Consider the following 25918-nt stretch of genomic DNA (forward strand, 5'->3'; position numbering starts at 1 on the left):
AAAAGAGGTAAACAACATATGCATATGATCATCATTCTAGACATATATAGTACTAAACGAATGATCTGAAACAGATGATTTTCTCTCCATCAAACAACGGCCTTCATGTCACCATTTTCGATCATTTCTATACCGCAGCTGTGGAGACAAATGAAGAAGTTGCACAATGCACAGTAAAATCCTTGATTTTCATTCTCATTAAAACGACAAATGTCGCAGCGGCGTTTGGTGGTGAGAAGTTGAAAGATGAGAGGGTGTGGATGGGTTTCTGCATTCACATCATATTCCTGCCCCAACTTCATGTTTCGAAAAATGCCGGAAAGCATTTTGGATGGAAGGATATATCGTAGGCGCTGCAGTGATACATCCATCTCCTGGGATTCATCTGTGTCTCACATTGATCGCAGTAGAAATCGCCAGGACGGTTGAGAGTGGCGTTGTACGTCAGCAGCAGTGGGTGGTGCTTGTCCCATTTACGGCTGCTGACTGATGCCGGCAGACGTGCACTATGAAATCACATATATATACGAATGTGATCAAATGAAAACTCTAAATATTGTACAAACTCAAAACTATGATCTGGATCATTGTAAAATGTCAACAGATCACAAATAAGCATCAACAGACCGTTGAAAAATAAGCATCAACAGGAAATGTCATCAGAATTTCAACGGTAGTCAATGATTGATGCTGTGTTGATATTGTGTTGACATTAAAATCTTGCAATTTTACACTGTGTTGTATTGAAACAGTGTTGAAGCTGTATTGAGGTGTTTTGAGTTTGTACAATATATAAGTTTGCATTCTATCACTACCCTATATATATATGCATCATCAGTCTAGACATAGTACTACACGAATGATCTGAAACAGATGATTTTCTGTCAATCAATCAACGGCCTTCAATTTCCCATTTTGGATCATTTTTTTACGGCATCTGTATCCCCGACAAATGAAGAAGTTGCATAATGAACAGTAAAATCCTTCCTCTTCATGCATATTCTCACCACAACTGTCGCAACGGAGTTTTGTAGTGAGGAGTTGATAGGTGAGAGGGTGTTGGTGAACTGCGCCATTCACGTGATATTCCTGCCCCAACTTGATGTTTCTATATCTGCCGGATGTAGTTTTAAAGCATTTTGGATGAAAGGATATATCGCAGGGGCGGCAGTGATACATCCAAGTCCTGGGATTCATTTGTTTTTCACATTGATCGCAGTAAAAATCGCCAGGACGGTTGAGAGTGGCGTCGTACGTCAGCAACAGTGGGTGGTGCTCGTCCCATCTACGGCTGCTGACCGACACAGGCAGCAAAGCGCATCTGACGTGCACAATGAAATCACATGAACTATTGCAGCACCTGTAACAATCATAAACGTCTATGAAATAGTCACAACCAGCAGCACACGACAAGCGCAGTCGGTTGATATCTCTGCCTAGATCCGACGTGGTCACATGCTTGAGGAGATGTCGCGGGTGAGCTGCATGGTGTATGGTATCCGCCATACAAGCACATTGGATATCGACTTTGAAGTAGCACGCTTTGCATCTATAAAACAACCCATTAGTATAATACTCGCAGACATTGCAATATTGGCTCTCCCAAGGTTGATGTTTGTCACAAGATTGGAGGATAAGCTGGTGATCATCACGTTGGTGGAGTGGATGTGAGGAGAGTTGAGATGGCAAGTGAAAGCAAGCCAAGTGAAGATTGTATTTGCATTCACTGCAACTCATATAGTAGTTTGATGATATAGGAGTGATGCACCCATCACATATCAATTCTGATCTCATTCCATAATTTTCCTCGTCTTCTTCTTCTTCTTGGCTTCGATCGCCAGATGAGACTAAAGTGAGTTGATGTTGGTGATGAATGAACTTATATTTCACCTTCAACAACTCATCAACAGCAGCAGCAGCAGGGATGATGATGATGGGTGGAAGTGGAATGAATGTTCCTCCTTCTCCTCCTCTTTGCCTCATCACAAACGGTGTAATTAGTTCCTCAGCCTCATTCGCTGGAAGATGAATAATGTCTTTCCCTATATTCCTGTTGGACATAAATACACATGAATAATTAATATAACATAAGGATAATGTAATAAGTAATGACATAGAAATAAAAACATACAGAGTGATGCGGGGCTGGTTGTTGAAAACGCACTTGACGTGGACAATAAATCTGCAGATTTGGCAATGATATATCCAATAATTGGGTAGCAAATATGTGTTGCACACATCACATTTGTAGTTGAAATTGAGATATTCGAAAGGGACGCGAAAGGATAAAGAGAGAGAGTGATGATGATCTTCCCTTTTGAAGCTCTGAGGCAAGGAAGCACATCTCTCATGGATGCAATACTGACAATCATCTGTGGTGCATGTGTAGGAGCTCCCTTTGCGTGTGGTGCAGCAAGCATCGCACTTGAAAGAACATCTTCTCCTCAACAACTTCAATTCATGGCCAGGATGACTTGGATGATGTATGATGTTGCGACTTTTATTATCATCATCACCATCGCCTGTTGCATCGGCCATGCCACCACCTTGTGCGCATCTCAGGTGCATCTGGAAATTACATTTGGAGCATTTGTAACCAATGCTCCAAATAGTCCTTCGACATATATGACACACCCTGCATTCCGGTTCGTGGTGTTGGATGAGTATGTGTTGAGGGTGGTGCGATGGATGGCGTATCTCTCTAGCAATCGCTGCACATTCTTCGTGTAGTAATCTTGCGTAGTCACATCCCTCAGTGCTGCATCCGTAAGCTTGCTCTCCGATACCAAACAGCTCTTCACACCCATAACAGTATACTTTTTCACGAGTTTCCACCAAAGTAAGTGGATGCTCGTGGCTCCAATGATCAATCATCTCCCCTCCTTTCTCACTCATTCTCCTTTTTCCTTTTTTTTTCCCCTTCTCAATATCTCTATCTCACTATTTTTTGTGTGTGGGTGTCAAGACCATACATATAAACACTATTTATACTATTACTCTTAATTTCAAACATTTTCAAATGCAAGAATCATACAATCCTTCCAATCTCACCAAAAGTATGCACTCCATTAAAGTAATAAATGAGTAATTCAATCAAACAATCTTCTTTCTCTTTAGTCTTTTGCTTTATAATTTTATTATATTTTCATAACAGTTTGGGTTTAACTTTGACTGACATGTATCAAATACTTTTGTGTAATAATTTTGAGAAGGTTCATCACTCAAAGAATCTCCTTTTGCTTTGGCATTGTCTCTCTCTTTTTCATGTAAGTACCATTCGTTGATGGGTGAATAATTCTTTCTTTTTGTGTGAATAAATATATATTCTCAATTATTATGTTTTTTGCTTTGATGATTTCTCTTTTGGAATATAATGTAGTATTCCAAGATTTCCTATGTCGGCAAAGTATATATCAAAGTACTAGCATATTAATCACTCAACAATCTTCTTTTTCTTTTTCTTTCTCTTTGCTCTTTCTTCTTTGTGCTTTGCTTTTCCCATATAATTATAATGTTTATTGTAATAACTAATGATAGTAATACTAAATTGTACATCCATTATCCATGCACAATTTCTTCTAACATATTTCCTTAATTTTCAGAGAAGAACCAAATTGAATTGAATTAAAAATAATGCTGAGCAACATTTGTATATCAATGATATGAAACAGATAATTTATCTCTTTGACAGACTTAATTATATGAAGACTCTTTGTTACTAAGAAGTTTGGAATCATGCATGGAATTTTATTTATTTCACTCACACAATCCTCTTTCCTCTTTGTCCTTGTCTTTTGCTTTTCCAATAATACTTATATTCATATAACGTTTAATTTAACTTTGAGTGATGACTAATTTCCAAAAAAATCTGATAAACTATCGTTTCTTTCAAACATTTTTAATCATACAAAACTTCCAACCTCGGCAAGAATAGAGTTTAACAAAACCAAGGCATTTCAATCAAAGAAATCTCTTTTTTCTTTGGCATTGCCTTAATTTGTCTTTTTCATGTAATTATCTTTTTTTGTGATGGGTCTAATTTTACCATCTTGAACAATAACTTTTTTCTCGATTCATGTGATTGAATATATGTTCTCAATCATTACAGATTATGCTTTGAGGATTTCTCTTTGTTAAGAACACAAACCGAATATTGTATCAAAGTAACAAGTTATTTCACGATCAACAATTCTTTTTCTTTCTCTTTGTCCATTGTCTTTTACTTTTCCAATATAATTATACTCCCTCCGTCCCAACAAAATAAAGACATTTGGAATGACACGCGAATTAATGCATAATTAGTAAAGTAAAAGAGACCGGAAGAAACGTCTTGTTGGTGTCTGAACTGAAAGCACTTTTTTCCAACAACATCATATGGTAAGTCCACTTGCAAAATTTTCAAGAAAATCAAGAAATTTGACAAAATGATGAAGCAAGTTTTGTTTGAGTTAAAACAACGAATAGAAACTACTCACCAACACATTAACACAAAAGGAAATCCACAAAAAATGACATGTGATCTAAAAATTTGGGTATTCTCTTAAGACCAAAGAATTCAAACATTTGAATTCGAATTCACAAATTCTTAAAAATGTGATCTTTCTTGTTGAAAAACAGTTTAAAACCATGTTTTTCAGTTCTTCAATATTCATCACCAAAAAGATCCCATTTTTATCATCAAACTGAGGAAATATCAAACTTTCATTTTAACATCAAGAAAATTAGAAAAACCCATGTTCAAAAACCACTCCTAAGAACGTTAATCACAACAAATTCATGTTTTTCAGTTTGTCTTCTGATCTTCATGTACAACACTTTCAATGCTACTACAATTTTAGCGTGTGTATATTAATTTAGTGATAGAGTAGTTAATATTCGAGGCTAGAGGTCAAATGAGAGGTGTTTTTTTTATAGGGACTCAATCACTGACGGAATGGAAATGAGGATAACATCATGACTTATACACGTAATTAAAAACACACACACATACAGCAAGCTAAGGTTATAGCAAAGCAAGAGGAAAAAAGAGGTAAACAACATATGCATGTGATCATCATTCTAGACATATATAGTACTAAACGAATGATCTGAAACAGATGATTTTCTCTCTATCAATTAACGGCCTTCATGTCACCATTTTCGATCATTTCTCTACCGCAGTCATAGGAGAAACAAATGAAGAAGTTGCATAATGCACAGTAAAATCCTACATCTTCATGTCTATCCCGATCACAATTGTCGCAGCGGCGTTTTGTTGTGAGAAGTTGATAGGTGAGAGGGTGTGGATGGGTTTCTGCATTCACAACATATTCCTGCCCAAACTTCATGTTTCGAAAAATGCCGGATGTAGTTGGAAAGCATTTCGGATGGAAGGATAGATCGCAGGGACGGCAGTGATACATCCATCTCCTGGGATTCATTCATGTTTCACATTGATCACAGTAGAAATCACCAGGACGGTTGAGAGTGGCATTGTACGTCAGCAGCAGCGGGTGGTGCTCGTCCCATCTACGGCTGCTGACCGACACAGGAAGCAAAGCGCATCTGACGTGCACTATGAAATCACATGAGTTGTTGCTGCACCTGTAACAATCGTAATAGGTTATGTGGGCGTCACAACCAGCAGCACACCACAAGCGCCGTCGGTTGATATCCCAGCGTACATCCAACTGAGTGACATGCTTGAGGAGATGTCGCGGGTGAGCTGCGTGGTGTAAGGTATCCGGCATACATCTGCATTGGATATCGACTTTGAAGTCGCACGCTATGCAACTATAAAACAGCCCATTAGTTTCACACTTACACACACTGCAATATTGGTACTTCCAAGGTTGAAGTTTGTCACCAGATTGGAGGACAAGCTGATTATCATTATGTTGATGGAGTGGAAATGAGGAGAGTTGAGGTGGCAAGTGAAAGCAAGCCAAGTGAAGATTGTATTTGCATTCACTGCAACTCATATAGCTACTTGATGATATAGAAGTGATGCACCCATCACATATCAATTCTGATCTCACTCCATAGTTCTCCTCATCTTGTTCTTCTTCTTCTTCTTGGCTTCACTCGCCAGATGAGACTAAAGAGAGTTGATGTTGGTGATGAAGGAACTTATACTTCAACTTCATCAACTCATCAACATTTGGAGAATCCTGCAGATATGTTGACCAAGGTGGTGACGAGAGCCAAGTTTGAACATTGTTTGGACTTGGTTAATATTCTGCGAATTGGAGCTGGCGCTTGACTGCGCCAGTATGAAAGCACCGCGGGTCATTTGTTTGGGTGGAGAAGATTTGTGTTCGGTGGGATTTGAAATTTTGCCAAGGTGGAGATTTGTTGAATATTGCCTACAATATTTGACTTTTGTCAAATACTCCCTCCGTCCCAAATCTGTAGTAACATTTTGCCATAAAAGTTCGTCTCACATTTGGAGTAACATTTAGAATTTACCATATTTGCACATAAAATTTTACCTCATTATTCACTAAAATTACACCCAAATGTCATTATCTATATTAAAATAAATCAAAACAAAAATAAAAAATCAAAAAGTCAAAGAGGGATCCACCTTCAACCAACTCACTTCATTTATTACACACTCCATCATCTCACTCCACTATCTCATTTCATTTATTACACACTTCACCTCTCACTTCATTAATTACACACTCCACCAATTCCTTAAAACTCGTGCCATAACTAAATGTTACTATAAATGTGGGACGGAGGGAGTATTTCATATCCCACATCGGTGGGTTATTAGAACTTTGGGGGAATGGCTGCCTATAAAAGGAGCACTCCTCCCATTTTGTAAAACATACCAAATTTGTAATCTCTTCTCCATTTAAATATAAGCGGGCTCTGCAGAGGGTGCTCGGAGACATAGGCAATTTGGCCGAACTTCGTTATCAAAGTTTCGGGTGTGTTCTTTCTTTATTGTTTATTTTGTTCCGCATTTATTTCTGGGTTTGCTTTTCTGCTGTGATATTGTATTCAATATTATTTGCGGGTTTTGTAGTAGTGTTTTGTACACCGACTGATAAATTCTGTTTGGAGTCTGGTAACTAAGAGAGGACAGTGTCCTCACCAGTCTTTCCAGATAATTTATTTGGGGAAGTAATTTTATCGAGGTAGACCCCATTGGATTAACTCTAAAATTACTGAATCGGTTCATTTCACTATTTGAGAGAAAAATTTGCCCGGTTTTCTCAACATTTTAAGGGATAACTTTTGGTATAAATCCATAACATTCATTGGAGGAAAATTTAAAAAGATTATGCTATACCCCGTTGCAATATTATTTCTTATAATGTATTGAAATCAAACTAAACATATAAAACAAAATAAATATCACTATACGTACATCAAATGGATAGTGTTCATATAAGATAGCATATCATTTATTCCTATATACATGAGCTATCAATTATACATCAAATTCCAACATAGAAAGGGAAAATAAGCATGTATTCCGCCCTTATATAAAGCCCATTTGATAAGAATTTAGAAAAGTTACTACTAACACAAGTTGAAAAGTGGGGGTGGAGAATTAGGAGAGATTATATCATTTTATGGGCAATGAATGAAATCATAAGTTTAGCCCATTGGCTTGAGTATCAAGAAACTCTAATTATTTATCGCTGCCAACGAGATCAAATCTCGCGTTCAGCACTTCTTCCGGAGATCACCGCGCCGGATTAATCAAATTTCTTGTTTTTGTGCTCTACCCGGAGAACCGATTGCTTAAGAAGAAAACCCTCGTAACATACTACTACCCTAACTTATTGAATAAGAAACAAATATATGGAAGATACTATGAATCAAAAGATAACTAAATAAAAGATATGACATTGATGTCTCGTATCATTACGCTAGAACAAAATTAGTGAAAATGGGAAATACAAAGGTTTTAACAGAGGACGTTAGTAACAAAATCCTAGATAGTAGTACGATAATTTCTCTCAATCGACGTCCTTCATGTCCCAATTTTTGATCATTTCGCTACCGGCAGTCGTAGAGACAAATGAAGAAGTTGCATAATGCACAGTAAAATCCTTGATTTTCATAATCATTGCAACGACAAATGTTGCAGCGGTATTTTGTGGTGAGAAGTTGAAAGGTGAGTGGGTGTGGATGTCATCACCGAGAATATTAACGTTGAATCAGTAGGAGATGTCATAATAAATTAACGTTACCTAAACACTACTCCATGTTCCTAAATCCTATTAGTCGCCAAATGGTGTGATGCTCATAATGTACTAGATTTAAATGATTAATAAACATAAAAAAGATCAATTTGAAAAGTATACAAATTTATAACAATAAGTCATGATAATAATAACATACAAATACGAGTAGAAAGAGGGAGAATTGAGTAATTCTAGACAAAGTATGATAATTTCTCTCAATCAACATTTTTAATCAATCCTCTACTGCAGAAGTAGTAACAAATGAAGAAGTTGCATAATGCACAGTAGAATCCTTGCCGTTCATATTTATCCCAACCACAATTGTCGCAGCGGCGTTTTGTGGTGAGAAGTTGAAAGGTGAGAGGGTGTTGGTGAACTGCGTCATTCACATATTTCTGCCCCAACTTCCAGTTTCTATATCTGCCGGATGTAGTTATAAAGCATTTAGGATGGAAGGATATATCACAGGCGTGGCAGCGATACATCCAGCTCCTGGGATTCATCTGTGTCTCACATTGGTCGCAGTAGAAATCACCAGGACGGTTGAGAGTGGCGTTGTACGTCAGCAGCAGCGGGTGGTGCTCGTCCCATCTACGGCTGCTGACCGACACAGGCAGCAAAGCGCATCTGACGTGCACTATGAAATCACATGAGTTGTTGCTGCACCTGTAACAATCGTAATAGGTTATGCCGTCATCACAACCAGCAGCACACCACAAGTGTCGTCGGTTGATATCTCTGCTTAGATCGGACTGAGTCACATGCTTGAGGAGATGTCGCGGGTGAGCTGCGTGGTGTATGGTATCCGGCATACAAGCGCATTGGATATCTACTTTGAAGCTGCACTTTGTACAGGTGTAAAACAGCCCATTAGTTTCATACTCGCAAACACTGCACTCTTTCCTCGTCCAAGGTTGGTGTTTGTCCAAAGATTGGAGGACTAGCTGGTGATCATCATGTTGGTGGAGTGGATGTGAGGAGAGTTGAGGTGGCAAGTGATAGCAAGCCAGGTGAAGATTGTATCTGCATTCACCGCAGCTCATATAGTAGTTTGAAGATGAAGATATAGGAGTGATGCACCCATCACATATCAATTCCGATCTCACTCCATAATTCTCCTCATCTTCTTCTTCTTCTTCTTGGCTTCGATTGCCAGATGACAGTAAAGTGAGCTGATATTGGTGATGAATGAACTTATATTTCACCTTCATCAACTCATCAGCAGCAGTAGCAGGGATGATGATGGGTGGTATCAATGTTTCTCCTCCTCTTTGTCTCATCACAAACGGTGTAATTAGTTCCCCGGCCACCTCATTCGCTGGAAGATGAATAATGTCTTTCCCTATATTCCTGTTGGACATAAATACACATGAATAATTAAGATAAAGGAAGGCTAATCTAATAAGTAATAACATGAACGATATTGGCTAGCACATACTCAATGATGCGAGGCGGCTTGTCGAAGGCACACTTGATGTGGACAATATATCTACAAATTTGACAATGATATAACCAATTTTTGGGCAGCAGAATTTTGCTGCATACATCACATTTGTAGTCAAATATGATATATTCAAGTGGGACATGAAAAGAGAGAGAAAGAGGGTGATGATGGTCTTCCCTTTTCAAGCTTTGAGGCAAAGAAGCACATCTCTCATGGATCCAATACTGGCAAGCATCTGCGGTGCATGTGTAGGAGGAACTCCCTTTGGCGCCTGTGGTGCCACAAGCATCGCACTTGAATGAACACCTTCTTCTCAACAACTTCATGTCGTGGTCCGGATGACTTGGATGGCGTATAATGTCGCGGATTTGCTCAACGTCATCGTCTGCTACTGCATTGATCAGCCCATCACTTTGCGAGCATCTCAAGTGCATCTCGAACTTACATTCAGAGCATGTACATTTGTAACCAATGCTCCAAATATACCTTTCACAGGTAGAACAACGATTTAAATCCGGTTCGTGTTGTTGAACGAGTATGTGTTGAGGGTGGTGCGATGGATGTCGTATCTTTCTTGCCGTTGTTGCACATTCTTCGTGTAATAAGTTTGAGTAGTTACACCCACCGATGCTGCATCCATAAGCTTGCTCTCCGCTGCTAAACCGATCGTCACAACCATAGCAGTATTCTCCCCCACAAGCTTCCACCAAACTGAGTGGATGCTCGTGGCTCCAATGCTCAAACATCTCTCTCTCATCCCCCTCCCCCTTCCCCTCCCCCTCCTTTCCTTTCTCACTCATTTTTCCTTTTTTTATTTCCTTCTCACTCATTTTTTTCTTTTCCAATTTCCTTCTCAACTATCTCACTCTGTCTCTGTGTGTGGCTGTCTAGCAAAACACACATTTAACTATATATAAACACTGTTTTTTTTTCTATCAAATCATACAACACTTCCAATGTCAGCAAGTGTGAATCATACTACTAACAAAGTAATTCATTCAATCAATCTTCTTTTCCTTTTCCTTTTCCTTTTCATTTTTCTTTTCCTTTTTCTTTTTCTTTCTCTTTATCTATATTTTCAAAGCGTTTAATGTAACTTTGAGTGTAAATATTGCTTAAATTCTAGCATGTTCGTTTTTGTTAATTTCGAGAAGAACCAAATTGTATTTCATTGGTGTGTTTATACACGACAAGACAACTACCATCGATCACATAATCTTCTTAATTATATATAGTATAATGCCAATTACAAATAAGTCATTTCTACACATTCTTCTTCATGTAATAAAATTGTGGACCTACATTTCTTGCCCCACCCAAAACCTTCCTCTCCATTTCAAAAATACCTTCCTTAAAGAATCTCTTTTGTTCCTTCTCTTTGTCTTTTGCTTTTCTCATATACTATATAGTTATCTTTTCCAAAGATTTCAAAATAAAGTGTTGATTACAGCACAATGATCTTGGTACATTAAATTCTAACAATTGCAAGAATTAAAACTAGCTTCAAAGCCCAACATGAATATTATTAGTGGGGAGTTAGGAAAATTAATCTGTTATACCCCATTATATATAGTTGCCATATCCATAGCAATGATACATCAAACTCCAACAAAAGAATAGAAATTAAATGAATCTTAATTAGTCCTCAAGGTTGGAGATAAAATTGATGTAATTAAGAGTAACTGATTAATGGACTTCCATATTATGGCATGAAAATAAAGCCCAAATTCGTGATTTGACAAGTTTTTATATACTTGGGCCTACCTAGACATGGTAGCCCAAAAGTTGATGAAATATTAAAATTATGTACTACTACTAATTGGGAGGAGGTAACACCAAATACACGACTGTTACAAACATGATTAATTAAAAAGAAATAAAACAACTCTATTTAATTACGCTAGAACAAAATTAGTGAAAATGGGAAATACAAAGGTTTTAATAGAGGACGTTAAGTAACAAAATCCTAGATAGTAGTATGATAATTTCTCTCAATCGACAGCCTTCATGTTCCCATTTTTGATCATATTTGTACCGCAGCTGTAGAGACAAATGAAGAAGTTGCATAATGCACAGTAAAATCCTTGGTGTTCATTCTCATTGTAACGGCAAATGTCGCAGCGGCGTTTTGTTGTGAGAAGTTGAAAGATGAGAGGGTGTGGATGAATTGCGGCATTCACATGATATTCCTGCCCCAACTTACTGTTTCTATACTCTCCGGATGTAATTATAAAGCATTTAGGATGGAAGGATATATCGCAGGCGCGGCAGTAATACATCCAACTTCTGGGATTCATTCGTGTTTCGCATTGGTCGCAGTAGAAATCGCCAGGACGGTTGAGAGTGGCGTTGTACGTCAGCAGCAGCGGGTGGTGCCTGTCCCATCTACTGCTGCTGACTGACGCAGGTAGCAAAGCGCATCTGACGTGCACAATGAAATCACATGGGCTGCTGCTGCAACACCTGTAACAATCATAATCCTCTATGTCATAGCCACAACCAGCAGCACACCACAAGCGCCGTCGGTTGATATCCTTGCGTAGAACCGACTGAGTCACATGCTTGAGGAGATGCCGAGGGTGAGCTGCGTGGTGTATGGTATCCGGCATACAAGCACATTGGATATCGACTGTGAAGCCGCACGCTGTGCAAGTGTAAAACAGCCCATTCGTATCATACTCACACACACTGCACTCTTCCCTCTTCCAAGGTTGGTGTTTGTCCAAAGATTGGAGGACAAGCTGGTGATCATCATGTTGGTGGAGTGGAAGTGAGGAGAGTTGAGGTGGCAAGTGAAAGCAAGCCAAGTGAAGATTGTATTTGCATTCACTGCAACTCATATAGTAGTATGATGATATAGGAGTGATGCACCCATCACATATCAATTCTGATCTCACTCCATAATTCTCCTCGTCTTCTTCTTCTTCTTCTTGGCTTCGATCACCAGATGAGACTAAAGCGAGTTGATGTTGGTGAATAATGAACTCATATTTCACCTTCATCAACTCATCAACAGCAGCAGCAAGGATGATGATGGGTGGTATCAATGTTTCTCCTCCTATTTGTCTCATCACAAACGGTGTAACTAGTTCCTCGGCCACTTCATTTGTTGGAAGATGAATCATGTCTTTCCCAATGTTTCTGGTAAACAAAAAAAAAAAAAAAAACACATGACAATAATTAAGATAACACAAGGATAATATATCTAATAGGAGTAAATAATAACATAGAAACTAATAAATCATACTCAGTGATGCGAGGCTGCTTGTTGAAAATGCACTTGACGTGGACAATAAATCTGCAGAGTTGACAATGATATATCCAATAGTTGGGCAGCAAATATGTGTTGCACACATCACATTTGTAGTTGAAATTAAGATATTCAAAAGGGACGCGAAAGGATAAAGAGAGGGAGTGATGGTGGTCTTCCCTTTTGAAGCTTTGAGGCAAGGAAGCACATTTCTCATGGATCAAATATTCACAAGAATCATTGGTGCATGTGTAGGAACTATCTTTGCGTGTGGTGCCACAAGCATCGCACTTGAATGGACATCTTCTCCGCAACAACTTCAATTCATGGTCGGGATGACTTGGATGACGTATGATGCTGCGCCTTTTCTCATCATCATCATCGCCCGTTGTATCGACCATGCCACCACCTTGTGCGCATCTCAGGTGCATCTGGAAACCACATACTGAGCATCTGTAACCAATGCTCCAAATTGTCCTTTCACATATACGACACGTCCCTAATTCCGGTTCGTGGCGTTGGATGAGTATGTGTTGAGGGTGGTGCGATGGATGGCGTATCTCCCTCGCAATCGCTGCACATTCTTCGTGTAATAATCTTGCGTAGTTACATCCCTCGGTGCTGCATCCATAAGCTTGCTCTCCGATACCAAACAGCTCTTCACACCCATAACAGTAATCTCTTTCACGAATTTCCACCAGAGTAAGTGGATGCTCGTGGCTCCAATGATCAATCATCTCCTTTCCTTTCTCACTCATTCTCTTTCCTTTTTTTTTCCTTCTCAATATGTATCTCACTAATTGTGTGTGGGTGTCTAGACCATACATATAAACACTATTTATACTACTCCTCTTTCAAACATTTTGAAATGCAAGAATCATACAATCCTTCCAATCTCACCAAAAGTATCTACTCCATTAAAGTAATAAATGAGTAATTCAATCAAACAATCTTCTTTTTCTTTTGTCTTTTGCTTTATAATTTGATTATATTTTCATAACAGTTTAGGTTTAACTTTGACTGACATGTATCAAATACTTTTGTGTAATAATTTTGAGAAGGTTCATCACTCAAAGAATCTCCTTTTGCTTCGGCATTGTCTTTCTCTTTTTCATGTAATTACCGTTTGTAGATGAGTTAATAATTCTTTCTTTTTGTGTGAATAAATATATATTCTCACTTGTTATGATTTGTGCTTTAATGTTTTCTCTTTTGGAATATAATAGAGTATCACAAGATTTCCTGTGTCAGCAAAGTATATATCAAAGTATATATCAAAGTATATATACTAACATATTAATCACTCAACAATCTTCTTTTTCTTTCTCTTTGCTCTTTCTTCTTTGTCTTTTGCTTTTCCCATATAATTAATAGTTTAATTTAATTTGAGTGATAAGTTAACTAATGATAGTACTAAATTGTACATCCATGGACAATATCTTTTAACATATGCATGTGCTTGTTTCATTTTCCTTGATTTTCAGAGAAGAACCAAACTGTATTGGATTAAAAATACATTTGTATCATCATATATTCTTACAGATTACCGAATCAATGATCTGAAACAAGATAATTTATCTCTTTTACAGATTAATTATATGAAGACTCTTTGTTACTAAAACGGTTGGAATACATAATCGTGAATGGATTTTAATTTATCTCACTCAAACAATCCTCTTTCCTCTTTGTCCTTGTCTTTTGCTTTTCCAATAATACTTATATTCATATAACGTTTAATTTAACTTTGAGTGATGACTAATTTCGAAAAAAAGATGATAAACTATCGCATCTTTCAAACATTTTGAATCATACAAAACTTCCAACCTCAGCAAGAATAGAGTTTAACAAAACCAAAGCATTTCAATCAAAGAAATCTCTTTTTTCTTTGGCATTGCCTTAATTTGTCTTTTTCATGTAATTATCTTTTTTTGTGATGGGTCTAATTTTACCATCTTGAACAATAACTTTTTTCTCGATTCATGTGATTGAATATATGTTCTCAATCATTACAGATTATGCTTTGAGGATTTCTCTTTGTTAAGAACACAAACCGAATATTGTATCAAAGTAACAAGTTATTTCACGATCAACAATTCTTTTTCTTTCTCTTTGTCCATTGTCTTTTACTTTTCCAATATAATTATACTCCCTCCGTCCCAACAAAATAAAGACATTTGGAATGACACGCGAATTAATGCATAATTAGTAAAGTAAAAGAGACCGGAAGAAACGTCTTGTTGGTGTCTGAACTGAAAGCACTTTTTTCCAACAACATCATATGGTAAGTCCACTTGCAAAATTTTCAAGAAAATCAAGAAATTTGACAAAATGATGAAGCAAGTTTTGTTTGAGTTAAAACAACGAATAGAAACTACTCACCAACACATTAACACAAAAGGAAATCCACAAAAAATGACATGTGATCTAAAAATTTGGGTATTCTCTTAAGACCAAAGAATTCAAACATTTGAATTCGAATTCACAAATTCTTAAAAATGTGATCTTTCTTGTTGAAAAACAGTTTAAAACCATGTTTTTCAGTTCTTCAATATTCATCACCAAAAAGATCCCATTTTTATCATCAAACTGAGGAAATATCATACTTTCATTTTAACATCAAGAAAATTAGAAAAACCCATGTTCAAAAACCACTCCTAAGAACGTTAATCACAACAAATTCATGTTTTTCAGTTTGTCTTCTGATCTTCATGTACAACACTTTCAATGCTACTACAGTTTTAGCGTGTGTATATTAATTTAGTGATAGAGTAGTTAATATTCGAGGCTAGAGGTCAATCACGGACGGAAATCATGACTTATACACGTAATTAAGACATGTTTCTTTTTGGTGCTGAATGAAATATTGAACTAAAAAAACACACACACATACAGCAAGGGTATAACAATGTAAGAGGAAACAACATATATATATGCATCATCATTCTAGGCATAGTACTAAACGAATGATATGAAACAGATTATTTTCTCTCAATCAATCAACAGCCTTCATGTCACCATTTTCGATCATTTTTTCACCGCATCTGTATCTGCGACAAATGAAGAAGTTGCATAATGCACAGTAAAATCCTTCCTCTCCATGCACTTTCTCACCACAACTGTCGCAGCATAGTTTGGTGGTGAGGAGTTGAAAGGTGAGAGGGTGTTGGTGAACTGCGTCATTCACGTGATATTCCTGCCCCAACTTCCTGTTTCTATAGTAGCCGGATGTAGTTGGAAAGCATTTAGGATGGAAGGATATATCGCAGGGGCGGCAGTGATACATCCAACTCCTGGGATGCATTTGTGTTTCGCATTGGTCGCAGTAGAAATCTCCAGGACGGTTGAGAGTTGCATCGTACGTCAAAAGCAACGTGTGGTGCTCATCCCATCTACGGCTGCTGACCGACACAGGCAGCAAAGCGCATTTGACGTGCACTATGAAATCACATGAGTTGTTGCTGCACCTGTAACAATCGTAATAGGTTATGCTGTCGTCACAACCAGCAGCACACGACACGCGCCGTGGGTTAATATTTCTGCGTAGAACCGAATAAGTCACATGCTTGAGGAGATGTCGCGGGTGAGCTGCGTGGTGTATGGTATCCGGCATACAACCGCATTGGATATCGACTTTGAAGTCGCACGCTATGCAACTATAAAACAGCCCATTAGTTTCATACTCACACACACTGCAATATTGGCAATTCCAAGGTTGATGTTTGTGACAAGATCGGAGGACAAGCTGGTGATCATCATGTTGGTGGAGTGGATGTGAGGAGAGTTGAGGTGGCAAGTGAAAGCACGCCAAGTGAAGATTGTATTTGCATTCACTGCAACTCATATAGTAATATGATGATATAGGAGTGATGCACCCATCACATATGAATTCCGATCTCACTCCATAGTTCTCCTCGTCTTCTTCTTCTTCTTCTTCTTCTTCTTCTTCTTCTTGACTTCGCTCGCCAGATGAGACTAAAGTGAGTTGATGTTGGTGATGAAGGAACTTATACTTCACCTTCATCAACTCATCAACAGCAGCAGCAGGGATGATGATGGGTGGAATCAATGTTCCTCCTCCTCCTCCAGTTTGCCCCATCACAAACGGTGTTATTAGTTCCTCGGCTACCTCATTTGCTGGAAGATGAATAATGTCTTTCCCAATATATCTGTTGAACATGCATAATTAAGATAACACAAGGATAATGTAGTAAGTAATGACATAGAAATAAAGCATACTCAGTGACGGGAGACTGCTTGTTGAAAACGCACTTGACGTGGACAATAAATCTGCAGATTTGACAATGATATATCCAATAGTTGGGTAGCAAATATTTGTTGCACACATCACATTTGTAGTTGAAATCGAGATATTCAAAAGGGACGCGAAAGGATAAAGAGAGGGAGTGATGGTGATCTTCCCTTTTGAAGCTTTGAGGCAATGAAGCACATTTCTCATGGATCCAATATTCACAAGCATCATTGGTGCATGTGTATGAACTATCTTTGCGTGTGGTGCCGCAAGCATCGCACTTGAATGGACACCTTCTCCTCAACAACTTCAATTCATGATCGGGATGACTTGGATGATGTATGATGTTGTGCCTTTTATCATCATCATCATCGCCCGTTGCATCGACCATGCCACCACCTTGTGCGCATCTCAGGTGCATCTGGAAATCACATACTGAGCATCTGTAACCAATGCTCCAAATTAGCCTTTGACATATACGGCACCTCCCTAATTCCCATTCGTGGTGTTGGATGAGTATGTGTTGAGGGTGGTGCGATGGATGGCGTATCTCTCTCGCAATCGCTGCACATTCTTCGTGCAATAAATTTGAGTAGTTACACCACTTAGTGATGCATCCATAAGCTTGGTCTCCAACACTAAATAGCTCTTCACACCCATAACAGTATACTTTTTCACGAGTTTTCACCAAAGTAAGTGGATGCTCGTGGCTCCAATGATGGAGCATCTCTCTCTCATTCCCCTCCTCTTCCTCTATCTGCTTTCCTCTCCCACTCATTCTCCTTTTTTTTTTTCCTTCTCAATATCTATCTCACTATCTGTGTGTGGGTGTCTAGAACATACATATAAACACTATTTATACTACTCCTCTTTCAAACATTTTCAAATGCAAGAGGATCATACAATCCTTCCAATCTCACCAAAAGTATGTACTCCATTAAAGTAATATATTAATTCAGTCAAACAATCTTCTTTCTCTTTTGTCTTTTGCTTTTCCAATTTTATTATATTTTCATAACTAACTTTGACTGACATCTATTAATGATACAATACTTTTGTGTAATAATTTTGAGAAGGCCATCAATCTTCTTTTTCTTTCTCTTTGCTCTATTGTCTTTTGATTTTCCAATATAATTATATAATCTTATTATGTTTAATTTAACTTTAAGTCATAACTAGTGATATAATACTAATTGAGACTTTACAATATCCATGCACAATTTCTTCTAGCATGCAAGTGCTTGTTCCATTTTCCTTGATTTTCAGAGAAGAACCAAATCGCATTGAATAAAAAATACTTTTACAAGATGAAAGAGGTAAAGGACATTTATATCATCATTCTTGACAGTTTACTGAATCAATGATATGAAACAGATAATTTATCTCAATCGACGACCACATATTTCTTCAGTCTAGACAGACATATTTGAAGGAAGACTGTTTTTTACCATTTTCAAACAGTTTAGAGTATAATGATCATGCATGCAATAATATATAATTCACCCAAACAGTCCCTTTCCTAATTGTCCTTGTCTGGCTTTAGCTTTTCCAATAATAATTATATTTATATATCGTTTAATTTAACTTTGAGTGATGACTGACTTTGAAAAAAAAACTTATAAACTGTCTCGTCTTTCAAACATTTTGAATCATACAACAAAACTTCCAACCTCAGCAAACAATAATGTTTCAAAACAATCAAAGCATTTCACTCAAATAAATCTCCTTTTTCTTTGGCATTGCCTTTATCTTTTTCATGTAATTATCTTTTTTGTGATGGGTCTAATTTTATTATGTGTAACAATACTTTTTTATCGATTCATGTGATTATGTTTTGAGGATTTCTCTTTTTCAAGAGCACAAACAGAATGTATAAAAGTAATAGTAAGTTATTTCACTCAACAATTCTTTTTCTTTCTCTTTGTCCTTTTTCTTTCGCTTTTCCAATATCATTATATTTTCATGACGTTTAATTTAACTTTGAGTGACGGCTATTGATATATAATACTCCCTCTGTCCCATAAAAATATGTGCAACATAAGTAGACCTCATATTCCACTAACGCGTTTCAATCACAGTTGTTTATAAACTAATTACTCCTATAAAAGTGATATTCATATTTCGATAACTTTTTTTTAGTCATTTTCATTTACACTTCTTGAAACCTATGTTGAAAAGAAGGTGAACACTTAATTGGGACGAAGAGAGTAGTAATTTCAACGGAATTATATTTAGCCATTTCAAACAAATGAAATAATTACATGTTGAATATACTCCCTCCGTCCATAAAAAATAGAGCAATTTGTATATGGCACGGGTTTTAATGTAGAATTGGTAAAGTAAGAGAGAAGGGAAAAAAGTAAGAGAGAGGAAGAAAAAGTAAGTGAGAAGTTGTGTTAGTGGAATGATGTGTAGGGTTATTATTTGTTGAAAACTTTCCATAAATGAATGTGCTCTATTTTTTGTCGACGGCCAAAAATGGTAATTGTGCTCTATATTTTATGGACAGAGGGAGTATTAGATACAAGTATAAAAGAGAAAAGAGGTAAACAACATGACATGTATCATCGTTTTGGAGCGAGTAGTGAACAAAAATGATCTAAAACAGTTAATTTGTCTCAATCGACAGCCCTCATGTCCCCGTTTTCGATCATGTATTCACCGCATTGGTAGAAACAAATAAAAAATTTGCAAGATGCACAATAAAACCCATACCTTAGACGTCTATCCCGACCACAAAGGTCGCAACGGCGTTTAGTGGTGAGAAGTTGAAAGGTGAGAGGGTGTGAGTGAGTTTCTGCATTCACATGATAATCCTGCCCCATCTTGATGTTTCTATAATCGCCAGATGTAATTGGAAAGCAATATGGATGGAAGGATATATCGCAGTTGCGGCAGTGATACATCCAGATCCTGGGATTCATGTGTGTTTCACATTGATTGCAGTAGAAATCGCCAGGACGGTTGAGAGTGGCATCGTACGTCAACAGCAGCCGGTGGTGCCTGTCCCATCTGCGGCTGTTGACAGATGCTGGCAGCACAGCACATCCAACATGCACAATGAAATCACATGGGCTGCTGCAGCACCTGTAACAATCATACTCTTCTATGCCTTCGTCACAACCAGCCGCGCGCGACAAGAATCGTTGTGCGTTGATGTCACTGAGCAAATCGGACTCAGTCACATGGTTGAGGAGATCATGCGGGTGAGCTGCGTGGTGTATGGTATCCGGCATACAAGCGCACTTGATATCTACTTTGAACTTGCACTCTGTACAGCTGTAAACAGCCCATTCATAGTACACCAACAGACGTTGCAATATGCGTGCTTCCAAGGTTGAAGTTTGTCACAAGATTGGAGGAGTAGGCGGTGATCATCACCATTTTGGTTGAGGTGATGTGGTGAAAGCGAGGAGGGTTGAGGTGGCAAGTGAAAGCAGGCCACGTGGAGATTGTATTTGCATTCACCGCAACTCATATAGTAGTATGATGATGACGATGATATAGGAGTGATGCACCCATCACATATCAATTCTGATCTCTTTCCATAATTCTCCTCGTCATCTTCTTCTTCTTCTTTTTCTTCTTGGCTTCGATCGCCAGATGAGACTAAAGTGAGTAGATGTTGGTGATGGATGAACATATATTTCACATTCACCAACTCACCATCATCATCACTAGGTTGTATGATGATGGGCAGCATCAATGTTCCACCTCCTCCTCCGGTTTGTCTAATCACAAAAGGTGTAATTAGCTCCTCGGCCACCTCATTTGTTGGAAGATGGATCACGTCTTTTCCGATATTTCTGGTGAACATAAAAAACAGATCAATATCGTTAAGAAAAAAGGAAGGATCGGATAATCTAATAAGCAATGACATGAACGATACTGGCTAGCAGTAGCACATTCTCAATGATGCGAGGAGGCGGCTTGTTGAAGGCACACTTGATGTGGACAATATATCTACAAATTCGACAATGATATATCCAACTTTTGGGCAGCAGAATTCTGCTGCATACATCACATCTGTAGTCAAATCTGATATACTCAAGTGGGACATGAAAAGAGAGAGAAAGAGGGTGATGATGGTCTTGTCTTTCCAAGCTTTGAGGCAAAGAAGCACATCTCTCATGGATCCAATACTGGCAAGCATCTGCGGTGCATGTGTAGGAACTCCCCTTGCGCGTGGTTCCACAGGCATCGCACTTGAAGGAACACCTTCTTCTCAACAACTTCATGTCGTGGTCCGGATGACTTGGATGGCGTATAATGTCGCATATTTGCTCAACTCCATCGTCTGCTTCTGCATTGATCACGCCACAAATTTGCGAGCATCTCAAGTGCATATTGAACTTACATATTAGGCATGTACAGTTGTAACCAATGGTCCAAATAATCCTTTCACAGCGAGATTTATACCGATTGTGTTGTTGAACGAGTATGTGTTGAGGGTGGTGCGATGGATGTCGTATCACTCTCGCCATCGTTGCACATTCTTCGTGTAATAACTTTGAGTAGTTACAACCCCAGATGCTGCATCCATAAGCTTGCTCTCCGCTGCTAAACCGATCTTCACAACCATAACAGTATTCTCCTCCACGAGTTTCCACCAAACAAAGTGGATGCTCGTGGCTCCAATGCTCAAACATCTCCCTCTCCTCCCTCTCTATCCCTTTTCCTCTCTCATTCATTTTGCCTTCTCAATCTGTCTCTATGTGTGTGGCTGTCTACCAAAACATACAATTATTCTATATATAAAGACTTTCTTATTCCCATGTCTAACAAAGTGGAGTAATTCATTCAATCAATCTTTTTTTTCTTTTTTCCTTTTCCTTTTCCAACATAATTATATTTTCATAACGTTTGATTTAGCTTTCAGTGATGACTATTGATACTAGTATATCAATGCACAAATTATAGCATTGCCCCACATTTCATAGAGACAGCTATCTCCTAAACACAGAATCTCCTTTAATTATTTATTCTTTCTCTTTGTCTTTTGCTTTTCTCATATCTATAGTTATCTTTTCCAAAACGTTTCAATATAGTACTAGTATAAAGTGTTGGTTACAGCATAATAATGATCTTTGTACATTAAATTCTAACAATTGCATGAATGAAAACTATCTTCAAAGCCCAAATTTGTGATTTTACAAGTGGGTATTTACTTGGGCCCATACTTTAAAACTGGAAGTCCATTAACTATTCGATATTGAGCCCATGAGTTTGATAAATAGTTGCATAGTTCTAGTTTTATAACTACTTATTAAAAATATATAGTAATTCTCTTGTGTTAGTAAACATTTAGTGGATGATATAACAATACCATTTTTCTCCAACAAAATAAAGGAATATGTGGTCTAAAACTTAATTCATATGTAAAAATAATAAATTCCAAATGAAAAAGAGAGTTATAGAAAATACATTGCATCGTTTCATCAGTATGATGGGCATATTAACTTGCCTACATTAGCATAGTACATATATTCGGTTATTCACGATGTTTATGCCTTTATGGTGGGGCTACGCCTCCAGCAATGGTAAATTTTATTTTTAACTAATAAAACTAATAATAGTGCCGAAAAGGGTTTAATCCATTATCAAGTAGGACGATCGAGAAAGTCGCGAGGAAACTGAGCCTCGTCGATCAATCTGAATGCTTAGGCTTTGAATGCAGAAAAATAAAGAAGATAAAAGGCAAATACTTGATATTTCATATGTAAGTGTAATCAAATGATAACTAGCTTAATGCGATAATAATAAGATTAGAGGAGGAAGAAAAAAAATTCTTTCAATTGACGGCGCTTTCATTTCCCCATATAATTTTTATCATGTTTAGACAAATGAGGAAGTTGCATGATGCATAGTAAAATCCTTCACATTCATATTTAATGTAAAACAAATAGTACGATAGTAGTACTTGTATTGAATTAAACATAACACACCACAAACATAAGAATACATAGTAATGAACGAACTAATGATCTAAAACAGATAATTTCTCTAAATCAACTGCCTTCAAGTCCCCTTTTGCGATCATATTTTTACCGCACCAGTAGAGACAAATGAAGAAGTTGCATAATGCACAGTAAAATCCTTGCTGTTCATACTTATCGGAACGGCAAATGTCGCAGCGGCGTTTTGTGGTGAGAAGTTGAAAGGTGAGAGTGTGTGGATGGGTTTCTGCATTCACATGGCATTCCTGCCCCAACTTGATGTTTCTATACCCTCCGGATGTAGTTGGAAAGCATTTAGGATGAAAGGATACATCGCAGGCGCGGCAGCGATACATCCAACTCCTGGGATTCATTTGTGTTTCGCATTGATCGCAGTAGAAATCTCCAGGACGGTTGAGAGTGGCGTCGTACATCAACAGCAGCGGGTGGCGGCTGTCCCATCTACGGCTGCTGACTGATGCCGGCAGCAAAGCGCATCTAAGGTGCACAATGAAATCACATGAGCTGTTGCAGCACCTGTAACAATCATAATAAAATGCATACGCATCGCAACTAGCACACAACAAGCGTAGTGAGTTGTCACGATCACTCCATAGGTCATCCCGAGCTACATGATTGAGGAGATGTTGCGGGTGAGCTGCGTGAAGTATGGTATACGGCATACAAGCGCACTTGATATCTACTTTGAAGCCACACTCTCCACAACCGTAAAACAACCCATTTATATCATAGTAACAGACACTGCAATATTGCCGATTCCAAGGTTGAAGTAGTTTGTCACAAGATTGGAGGAGTAGGTGGTGATCATCACGTTGGTGGTGGGGTGGGAGAGAGGAGAGTTGAGGTGGTAAGTTAAAGCAGGCTATGTGCAGATTGTATCTGCATTCACCGCAACTCATATAGTAGTATGATGATGATATAGGAGTGATGCACCCATCACATATCAATTCCCATCTCACTCCATAATTCTCCTCGTCTTCTTCTTCTTCTTCTTCTTGGCTTCGATCGCCAGATGAGACTAAAGTGAGTTGATGTTGGTGATGAATGAACTTATAGTATCTCACATTCACCGACTCATCGCCATCATCATTAGGCATGAATGTTCCTTTTTCTCTCATCACAAAAGGTGTAATTAGCTCCTCAGCCACCTCACTTGTGGGAAGACGGATTATGACTCTCCCAATATCACTGTTGGACATGAAAACATAGGAATTATGAAAAAGGACGATCTAATAATGAATTGATGTTGTAGAACTAAAAAGTAAAAAAAAAAAGAAAAACATACAGAGTGATGCGAGGAGGCGGCTTGTTGAAGGCGCATTTGACGTGGACAATAAATCTGCAGATTTGGCAATGATATATCCAATAATTGACTACCAAAATTGTGTTGCACACATCACATTTGTAGTTGAATTTGAGATATTCAAAAGGGACTTCAAATGATAAAGAGAGAGAGTGATGGTGGTCTTCCCTTTTGAAGCTTTGAGGCAAAGTAGCACATTTTTCATGGATCCAATACTGGCAATCATCATTGGTGCATGTGTAGGATGAACTCGAACTCCCTTTGATTCTGCAAGCATCGCACTTGAAGGAACATTCTCTCCTCAACAACTTCAATTCATGGCCGGGATGGCTTGGATGATGAATGACGCTGCGCCTTTGATCCTCATCATCAATCACGCCACCCCCTTGTGCGCATCTCAGGTGTATGTTGAACCCGCATAGTGGCTCCTTGAAGGCACACGTGATGTGGACGATATACATGCAGATTTGGCAATGATATATCCAACACTCGGGTAGAAAACTCGTGCTGCAAACATTACATTTGTACTCATATCTGATACCTCTATATCTATACTCTAGTGGGACATGATAAGAGAGAAAAAGAGAGTGAGGATGGTCCTCCCTTTTGATAGTTTGAGGCAAGGAAGCACATCTCCGGTGGATCCGATATCCACAGCCATCTGTGGTGCACATGTACCAACTCCCGCTGTGTATGGTGTTGCAAGCATTGCACTCAAAGATAGACCTTCTCTGCAACAACTTCAACTCATGGTCGGGATGACTTGGATGATGCTGTATGATATCGATGTTGGCCATTTGCTCATCACCATAACCACGGAAGCTACATCTGTAGACAATGGACCGAATAGTCTGTTGACAGATGTCACATATGTCAAAGTGGGGCTGGTGCTGTTGGATGAGGATGTGCTGAGCCTGAGGGTGAAGGTGGTGCAATGGATGCCGTATCTCTCTCGCCATCGCTGCACATTCTTCGTGTAATAGCTTTGCATACCTGCATACCTTCATGCTGCATCCATAAGCTTTCTCTCCGCTACCAAACCTCAATTCACAACCATAACAGTATTCTCTTTCGCGAGTATCCACCAAAGTAAGTGGATGCTCGTGGCTCCAGTGATCCACCATCTCCCTCTCATCCCCCTCTATCCCCTTCCCTTTCTCCCTCATTTTTCCTTTTTTCATTTCCTTCTCAAATACTACCATCTCCTTTCCTTTCTCACTCATTTTTCTCTCTTTTTTTTTTTGTTTCCTTTCACTCTTCTCTCTGTGTGTGGTTATCTACACAAATCACACATTTCTCTATATATAGAGACTGTTTGTTACCAAATCCCATAAATAACAAACTTGCAATTCACTCAATCAATCTTCTTTTTCTTTGTCTTTTTCTTTTTCTTTCTTAACGTTTGATTTAACTTTGAGTGATAACTATTCACATCTTCATTTTCAGATATTGGTCTTTAATGTTATAAATTTTGGTATTTTCCTAAACTTTAAAATTAGTCTAGCATGTGCACAAGATTCTATGCCCTT

At 38.2% G+C, this 25918-nt stretch overlaps 6 protein-coding genes across 6 annotated transcripts; all 6 read right to left on the minus strand.

Moving 5' to 3' along the window:
• Positions 1 to 877: 877 nt before the first annotated feature.
• Positions 878 to 2927, minus strand: LOC125208240. Its single transcript, XM_048107822.1, has 2 exons — positions 2132 to 2927; positions 878 to 2050 (listed from the first exon to the last, which is right to left on the minus strand). The coding sequence occupies exons 1-2, from the start codon at positions 2893 to 2895 to the stop codon at positions 889 to 891; spliced, it is 1926 nt and encodes a 641-aa protein (XP_047963779.1). The 5' UTR covers positions 2896 to 2927; the 3' UTR covers positions 878 to 888.
• A 5363-nt stretch (positions 2928 to 8290) lies between these two features.
• Positions 8291 to 10373, minus strand: LOC125208339. Its single transcript, XM_048107928.1, has 2 exons — positions 9625 to 10373; positions 8291 to 9536 (listed from the first exon to the last, which is right to left on the minus strand). Exons 1-2 carry the CDS (start codon positions 10062 to 10064, stop codon positions 8402 to 8404), a joined length of 1575 nt encoding a protein of 524 aa, XP_047963885.1. The 5' UTR covers positions 10065 to 10373; the 3' UTR covers positions 8291 to 8401.
• Positions 10374 to 11456: 1083 nt separating this feature from the next.
• LOC125208163 lies at positions 11457 to 13662 on the minus strand. The gene is made up of 2 exons (XM_048107739.1): positions 12878 to 13662; positions 11457 to 12771 (listed from the first exon to the last, which is right to left on the minus strand). The coding sequence occupies exons 1-2, from the start codon at positions 13636 to 13638 to the stop codon at positions 11622 to 11624; spliced, it is 1911 nt and encodes a 636-aa protein (XP_047963696.1). The 5' UTR covers positions 13639 to 13662; the 3' UTR covers positions 11457 to 11621.
• Positions 13663 to 15872: 2210 nt separating this feature from the next.
• LOC125207007 lies at positions 15873 to 17907 on the minus strand. Its single transcript, XM_048106216.1, has 2 exons — positions 17117 to 17907; positions 15873 to 17046 (listed from the first exon to the last, which is right to left on the minus strand). The coding sequence occupies exons 1-2, from the start codon at positions 17905 to 17907 to the stop codon at positions 15873 to 15875; spliced, it is 1965 nt and encodes a 654-aa protein (XP_047962173.1).
• Positions 17908 to 20827: 2920 nt separating this feature from the next.
• Positions 20828 to 21733, minus strand: LOC125204023. Its single transcript, XM_048102562.1, has 2 exons — positions 21019 to 21733; positions 20828 to 20935 (listed from the first exon to the last, which is right to left on the minus strand). Exons 1-2 carry the CDS (start codon positions 21611 to 21613, stop codon positions 20916 to 20918), a joined length of 615 nt encoding a protein of 204 aa, XP_047958519.1. The 5' UTR covers positions 21614 to 21733; the 3' UTR covers positions 20828 to 20915.
• Positions 21734 to 23001: 1268 nt separating this feature from the next.
• On the minus strand, positions 23002 to 25621 carry LOC125204921. The gene is made up of 2 exons (XM_048103694.1): positions 24372 to 25621; positions 23002 to 24274 (listed from the first exon to the last, which is right to left on the minus strand). Exons 1-2 carry the CDS (start codon positions 25610 to 25612, stop codon positions 23107 to 23109), a joined length of 2409 nt encoding a protein of 802 aa, XP_047959651.1. The 5' UTR covers positions 25613 to 25621; the 3' UTR covers positions 23002 to 23106.
• Between the last annotated feature and the right edge of the window lie 297 nt (positions 25622 to 25918).

This window comes from Salvia hispanica, chromosome 2 (assembly GCF_023119035.1).
Source record: "Salvia hispanica cultivar TCC Black 2014 chromosome 2, UniMelb_Shisp_WGS_1.0, whole genome shotgun sequence".
In the NCBI taxonomy this organism is placed as follows: Eukaryota; Viridiplantae; Streptophyta; class Magnoliopsida; order Lamiales; family Lamiaceae; genus Salvia; species Salvia hispanica.